The sequence below is a fragment of the Ruditapes philippinarum genome, unplaced genomic scaffold (assembly GCF_026571515.1).
Source record: "Ruditapes philippinarum isolate M1 unplaced genomic scaffold, ASM2657151v2 ctg3007_1_1_1_1, whole genome shotgun sequence".
Taxonomy (NCBI): domain Eukaryota; kingdom Metazoa; phylum Mollusca; class Bivalvia; order Venerida; family Veneridae; genus Ruditapes; species Ruditapes philippinarum.
The window spans coordinates 85,303-93,726 of record NW_026851980.1 but is presented as its reverse complement, the minus strand read 5'-3'; the positions used below and the strand labels follow the sequence as shown (position 1 = coordinate 93,726).

At 32.2% G+C, this 8,424-nt stretch overlaps 1 protein-coding gene across 1 annotated transcript; it reads left to right on the top strand.

The window, feature by feature from the left end:
- On the top strand, nt 1-4,353 carry LOC132744619 (uncharacterized). The gene is made up of 7 exons (XM_060733380.1): nt 1-147; nt 1,214-1,287; nt 1,642-1,789; nt 2,181-2,317; nt 2,870-2,929; nt 3,205-3,325; nt 4,170-4,353. Exons 2-7 carry the CDS (start codon nt 1,218-1,220, stop codon nt 4,336-4,338), a joined length of 705 nt encoding a protein of 234 aa, XP_060589363.1. The 5' UTR covers nt 1-147; nt 1,214-1,217; the 3' UTR covers nt 4,339-4,353.
- Nucleotides 4,354-8,424: the final 4,071 nt, after the last annotated feature.

Here is an 8,424-nt window from a genome sequence, read left to right as displayed (position 1 = left end):
ACGACTTTCCGCTGAAAAAAAAGATTTTCGTTCCACACCCCAGAAAACGGGAAAGCACGAGAATCCACGAGAACACGAAGTCGGCGTGATCGGCATTTTGTCCCAAAAAAGAAATCATTTTAGTCTCCTTTTCACAAAAATCTAAAGGTATGCAAACGTTAGCTATTGAAGATGTTTTGTGTGTATGTTGATATTTTGTTTGTGCTGCCAAAGTAGAGAATAGAACGTTTATAAATAAAATTTCGATACGCGGCTATCAGTGCGCCGTGAAATTTGGAAAAGTCAAAAGTAAAAAAAAAATAAACATGATAAACCCAGTAATTTTTTATAGCTTCTGAATGAATTTTAATTCTGTTAGTCACACTTAAGATAGACCTGCAAGCTTTAAATTGACGAGGTTTTTACTACTTGTGTTTATAAAAAATTATGATCGCCCTACTGTATGCAAGGGAGATAACAAAGAAAAATGAACCCGGGTCAACTAGAATCCGGGTCAGCTCGGCCCTAAAACGTACTCGGCACGGGTCAACTCGGCCCACTTTTCAATTAATAAGTTTTAGGTTTGTGTTATCACTATTTATTGTAATTATTGTAATTATTTATAAAATTATATAATAATAAGATATTTCTCATTATTCATTTACCTTAACAACATGCAAAGCAAAGTTAATACGTTATATATATTTTTGTAAAGTGGGCCGAGTTGACCCGTGCCGAGTTGGTATAGGGCCGAGTTGACTCTTTTCCGGTCAACTAGGCCTTGAAACTAACTCCCCCCCCCCCACCACTTCGATATATATATATATATATTTCCATCTTTTATTATTTATTTTTTAATAATTATAATTAAAATACTGATACTGTTAAGTTTATTTGTGAAAGTAGTCCAAATAATTAGTCGAGATAAAAAGTTATTTCACATTTTATATTTATCTATATTTGTCACTGATCAAGTCTTTTTACACATAAAACTTTTTTAAAACCATTTTCAAGAGAATGAAAAAAAACCCATTTACACACAAGTCTCAAAAAGTAAAGATTGCATTCTGTATATCGAGGGTTGGCCAACAAAACTGTTACAAATCCTCCTTTATTTCATATCAGTTACTGCAGTTTTGCAGTCGACCCATGATTTACGGGAAAAATGTTTTTTTAAGAGTTTTTATCAAAGGGAGAATTGGCTATATTAATTGTTGTCTATTATTAATTACAGCAAAATGACTGCAAACGGTGCCACAAATGAAAACCATGAGGAGGTTGAGAAAAAGCCAGGAGTAGTTAGAAAAAGTAAAATTTTATCAATAATTATTGTAATGCCTTTACTTTGAAGATTTTAAGATTGAAACCTTTTCATGTGTATCTTAGTAGAAGTTGGTTTAGAGTTGTGACTTAGTTTAAAATCTCATGACTTAAAATTACAGGTTCTAAGATAAATATTATCTTCAATATATAGTTTATTAAGAAATTTATTTTATAGCATTGTTTCTAAAAAAAATATGGATCATGTAAATTTGAATTTATTGAAACACATATTTTATTTATATTGAACAAAATTTACAGGTATATGTCACAAAAAATAAGATTTAACTGTCTTATAAACTCTACAAGCTACAGCTGTGTAAATGTTTCACTTTTTTGTAGTTTCCAAAATTACTTTCACCATTGGACCAATCAGGCAGGAGGATTTGTCAACCCCAGAATTGAACAAACTTATGGCCATGGCTAGGAGATTTGATATCACCTTTGATACAGTTCCCATCCTGGATTCAGATCAGACTGACAAATTAGGGTAATGATTTAAATGATTATCTCAATCAATTGAAGTATATTGAATTTAAAAGTGAATAAAAGTGACTGATTACAATATCAGAAAACAGCCCAAGGTATCAAAAGCAAAGCTTTTGAATGCAAGATTGTAGTGAGCAGAGCAGTCATTATCACATATTGGATGGAGAGGAGTTTACTAATGCTCGGTGCCTATCATTTCTTTACAGTAGTCATTATTCAAAGATTCAAAGCACAGTTCGAAAGCAGTAATTTTTTAACATTTTAATCTTTTTAAATTGATCGACTTTAAAGAAAATTTTCATACTTCATAAATTTTTTATTGGTAAAATTTATGATCATGATTACATAATTTGGTCATAGGTATAATGTGGTGTTGTCATTTTGGTTTACAGATATATCACCCTGCCATTTGAAATCCGAACACAAGAGTACTTGTTGGTATTGTATGATCGTTTAACAAATCTAAAGCTCAGTCCCTCTAGAGATGTGTCTGTCAAGTTCCCTGATGAGTTGAGAAGACATGTAGAAGGTAATCCTAAAATGTTCACACGCACCAGTATGAGCAGTAAAGTGTAATAATGACAGGCTTTGCAGTCTGGCCAAGCTCCATAATATTCACTGCATGATTTTAGCATTTAAATATCAAAATCACTCACATTAATAACAGACAGATACAGATCTTGGAAGTCCATCACCACAAGACCAGCAGTTTAAAGTCAGGACAACAAATTTTAAAGTGCTGAGGTTGATCTAGATCTTCTATTTGGGTTTAAGTATTTGCAGTAAGTGCTGGGAAGGTGTGAAGTTTTTATAATACTGATTTTGATATTTATGATTTTCATTCTTTTACTGCTATACAGACAGAGTTAATGTTATTTATAATTATTTTTGAAGGGCAAAAGCAACAAATGTATGTGATGCTAAAATGTCTTCCATATGAAATAAATAAAAAAAATGATAATAATTTAAGCTGATGAAACATTGAAAGTTGCCACCTATGATGGAAATTTTCTTTGAACAGTAAGTGAATGCAATGACATTTTGAAGTTTGTTGTGTAAATGTATTCATTTATGATTTCAGAGGTGAGGGTCAAGATTCATGAAGCCAAGAAGCAGAAAATAGAAGAGGAGAAAAAGAGAGGTTTGTAGATCTTTGATTCTTAGTACTGGTATTGATACTATTCTCACAGATACACATCCATACATACAAGTCTGTATAGCTACTGAACTGTGTAAAAGTGAAATTTAAGCATATTGCATAGTCTTTGACAATTATTACCTCTCAAACATAAATGTACAGTTTTCCAGATTTTTTGAAGAGCACATTTATATGGAACAGTACATAATTGCTGTAATATATTATGTATACTTTTACATGTGTAAACATTCTAAAATGAAACATTTTAACCCTAACAGTGGATTTGGTGAAACGCAGCATATTTGCGACTTATGTTGATAAGGATACTGGCAAAGAGCAGCTGGAAGAAAAATTCCCTGAGGCCAAGGAGATTACCCTTAGACAGCATAACTTCCAATGGTAATTGACAAATTGTTTACTTTAATTTTATTTTATAGCATATTGAATTTTATCAATTTATTTTATTTTAGACTGATATTAATTTATCATTGGTATTTTTATTAGCTCGACTATTCGATAAGAATAAGTAGAGCTATTGTAGTCACCCGAGCGTCGGCGTAACCACTTATGTTAAAGTTTTTGTAATAGTTCAAATATTTTCAAAGTCCATTGACATATGGCTTTGAAACTTTGCACACTTGTTCACCATCATGACACCAACCTGTAAACAGGAGGAGGCAACTGTATCAAGCATTTTTTTTACTATCAAGCACTAAGAATAGTCGAGCATTGCTGTCCTACCGACAGCTCTTGTTCTGTGAATTGATAATCAGTACACATTTGTAAAAGAATGACAATTTCGACTTAAAACATACTGTAGATTTTCAGTCAAAAGGACTTGTCTGTAACTCTGCCATTATTAAGCAATGAACATATTTCATAGCAGTGTTGCCAAAAAATTGAAAGAAGAAAACACATGCACAGGGCATTTGTTAACAATACACATCATAATTGTATGCACAGAACATATGTTTTACTGAAATCAAGATTTGCTGTGGACTTATTCTATGGGAGCTCTAACGTGTATACTTCAAAAGTTTAAGGTCTTATATTGTGTTAATCTTTTGATTCTGTATTTTGTTGATTCCAAGATTGAAAAGAGAAAATTATTTCAGTTCTATTCCTCAAATATGCCTTTACAATATCCTATGTTTTCATAAGTAAAGGAATTTCTGCTTGATAAATTTATATTTGTAGACAAATTATTATTGATTAAAACTTTATTGATATTGCATGTGAACAGGTTTGGCTGCCTGGAATTTGAGTCTGTTGATAAGGCTCTGGAAACTTTGAAGGGTAATAACACGATCGAGATTGAAGGACAAAAAGTTAAGCTAGTCAGACAAGCTCCTGATTTTGGTAAGTATATTTGTGCTGAAAAGCAATTTTTATTAAGTAATATTTTATGGTGATTGAATGTTACTGTGGAACTGTTGCGAAAAGAGGATTTGCAGTTTCATAATCTACCGAGTCATACCAGAGCATATTAATTTTAACTTGAGACTTTAAAATCCACTAAGGCCATCAGTAGATCATTACATTCTATGCTTTATTAATTCGTTAATAAAATTTAACGGTATATTATGGATTTTTAAATTATAATTTTTGTTAAAATATCAGAGAGAAAGAAAAGCCCAACCCACAGCTGGTAAACCTACCAGCAAACGCAAGCGACCAAACAACTGGTGGCCAGCGTCGATAGTGTGTGGAGTGGCTATGGGGGTCGGTGGCAGGCAGTGGCAACGCGTCTTGCTGTTCCATGAGTTCCGCGCAAGAAGGTCATAGGTAGAGTTAGAAAATAAAATACCACAGTTTAGACAAAATTTAAAATGAAAAACTATATTATAAGTTAACATTCCTTTTACATGCCAAATGTGGCGTCTATTAAACATAGACGTCTATTTTATATCTTTACGTCATTTCTTTTATGTATCAACTGATGAAGCTAATAAAGCGAAACATGTATTGATATTTAAATTTGTGTTGGTTTTTGATATATTTGTCCTTTGTTTTTTTTTTAAAGCATATTCAGACTTAAATTACTACTGATATGTTAAATAAGAAAAATCTTGGTTGATGGTACATAAGTGATAGTAAAAATAAGTGGTCAGATGCAAGTTCTTAAAATTCTCTTTATGCTGCATAAAATCATAGCATAAGTTTGAAAGTACACTGTATTGATTTCTTGAATTAAGACTTGTCCATTTTGAATTGAAAATAAGAGAATTTGTAGCCATCTACCTTACCACATGAGAAGACATATGGCTATGGCATCGTTTGCCATATAGTTGTTTATAGCATATCTGTGTCTTTAGTTAGTGAGAGCTAAATGAGGAGTGTTATTATTTCGCAAGTGGTGGAGCATGGTAGGGTCGGAGGCATATGAGTGGCACACTATGGAGGAGGGGTATGTCTTTATTTTCAATTCATGTGATTACTTCTGGCATGATCGCATAAATTCGGGAACTTGTTTATATTCAGAATAGATTCGGACCTGATGAATTTGAAGGCGAAAAAAATGATTATCACTTAGGATATAGAGTACAGTATTAGATTTGAGCAAAGAACAAAAAAATTGTATTTATTTATTGGTACAAAATTTTATCTAAATAATTGTATATTTTTGTTTTGTTTAGATTTGGAGATTACGGCGGAGGGTATGGTGGTGGTTATGGTAACCAGGGATACTCAGGAGCTGGTAACTTTCAACTAGGTGCGAAGCGCAAGTCCAATTTAGGAGATTTTGGGGGGTCTCCCAAAAAACCTTTTGGTACACCTCAAGGTAATGCCACAATACGGAATTGTGTCAAACCCATTAGTGTAGATTCTCTCTTGTATCTCCAGATCCTGGAGCTGTCACACTTGCATAACATACTTTTTCTTACTAATGATACCTTTTGTTCTTTTCATGTAGGTTATTCCACCTGTTACAGTTTGGTTTTTACACCTTCTTTATTAATGAGATGGCTCATGAACAGGCTATCCTTTGCAATTCGTTTTCTTTCTGTTTGGAAGTTATGAAAAATTCAGGCCAGAACAATTTTTCACTCGTAAAATTAGTTGTTTTCTTTCCATATCATAGTATTATATGTTGGTTTTTGGATTGGTCACCTACTGTACACTTGTCATTACTCTTACACATTTTCTAGCTGTGTGCAATATAATCGAGTGCTTTTAACATTTGAAAATTTGATAATCATGTGATTTAGCTATAACCCTATGTTCACTCTTGTCAAGGAGATATAATAGTGTGTAAATGGGAAGGGAACTGATTCAAGGATTATTTCACCTTAGATAAAGTTAGATTTTATTAGACTACCCTTGTATAATATTTGTTTGAAATTATGTCAAATAAAATTGTCCTCTTATACTTGTCCTTTTTAATATGCATGTAATAATTTTTGTGACATAATTATTATAAATATTCATATGTGAATTTACTTGTTGAATTGCTTTATTTTGATATACATTCAGTATGATATAAAAGCCTGTAAAAAATATTAAACATTATAATATGGCGATATGAAAATTCAGATTTTGTGCCAAATTTGCAGTTAAGAAGTTAATGATTGGAAATATTTTGTTTTCTTATGTTATTAACACACTGAGTTTTTGTTGTTGTTTTTTTCAAACTAATTGTACTTTAATCCCATAAATTTGATTTTAACCTTTTTCATTTGGAAATATTATTACTAAATATTGTTACTATTATGTATTGTTTTTGTTTTATAGGTGGTGGATATGGCGGCGGGAGAGGCGGCGGCGGAGGCTGGGGCAGATTTTAAACTCTGAAACTAATCTCGTTTCTTTTCATGTTGTTTAAATTCTGTTGAACAAATGCAGGAAGCCTAAAAATATCACAATAATACGTTTATTTGTTGTAAGATTCACGTGTATATTGACATTTGATTAAGAATCTATTTCCATTATGTACCACACTGAATCATTCATTATCATTTTAATCAAATCTCGATCGTTGGTTAATAAATTGATTTAGTCTCTGTTACTATAACTTTAATAAATGGGATCAATAGAATTTCTATCACTGAGTAACGTATTGGATAGTTATTGACTTGGTTAGTCTTGGATAACTATTCTATATTTCAATGTAATATTGTAATGTTAAATCAGTTTATATATTTTCTTTATGTACCTTTACATAGTTGGATCACGAGTCACACATTGTTTGACAAACAATGATTACTAACTTGTCATTTCTAAATTTTCTATTCATTCTGTCTGTTTAATATACTGTAATGCCAAATGTAAAGATAGTTCTTCAGGCAATTCCTGCAAAAGTGTATTTGCTTGCCAAACAAGTCGAGTGAGGACATCGAAAATATTTTTTTTTTCAAAGCAAGTTACTGTTAGCATATTTTAGTGTATACATTATGGGACTATTTCAGTGATCCGTATTTTATTATTCATAAAATTATTAACTTTCAGTAGATAAAGTCTGAATTAATATTAGCATTTTTCTTTAGACAGTTTGGCACTCTATTGTTTTTCATGTTGTGCAAAATAAAAATCTTTTTTGCATCGTAAAAATGTCTCCTTTTTCTTTTTATCAGCCATCGGAACAGAAGCAGTAATAACATCAATAAACACTGTTCCATTGAATGGAATTGGCATGATGATGCAATAACATCAATATAGTTTATAACCATTCCATTTAACATAATCTGTAATTGGTCTCTCATGGTTTTTAGCTCGACTTTTCTATGAAAAGGGGAGCTATCCTACTCGCCCCGGCGTTAGCGTTAGCGTTGGCGTCACACCTTGGTTAAGTTTTTCGTACCACCCCACTTTATTTCAGAAGTATTACAAGTATGGCTTGGAAACTTACCATACTTGTTCACCATCATAACCTCCATCTACAGACAAGAGTACATAACTCTGTCAAGGTTTTTTGACAGAATTATGGCCCTTTTTTGACTTAGAAAGTGTATTGAGCTTGGTTAAGTTTTTTGTACCACCTCACTTTATTTCAAAACCATTGGAGGTATTGCTTTGAAACTGACCATACTTGTTTACCATCACGACCTTCATCAACAGACAAGAGGACATAACTCTGTCAAGGTTTTTGACAGAATTATGCCCCTTTTTGACTTAGAAAATACATTGAATATGGGTAAAATCCACTTATTGCCTTAACCCTTTGAGATATTGCTTTGAAACTTTTAATGCTATTTCACATCATTACCCCATCTGTACGCAAGAGAAGGTAACTCTGTCAAGGATTTGTTTTAAAAATTAAGGCCTTTTATCGACTTAGAATCTTGGTTAAGTTTTTTGTACCACCTCACTTTATTTCAAAACCATTGGAGGTATTGCTTTGAAACTGACCATACTTGTTTACCATCACGACCTTCATCAACAGACAAGAGGACATAACTCTGTCAAGGTTTTTGACAGAATTATGCCCCTTTTTGACTTGGAAAATACATTGAATATGGGTAAAATCCACTTATTGCCTTAACCCTTTGAGATATTGCTTT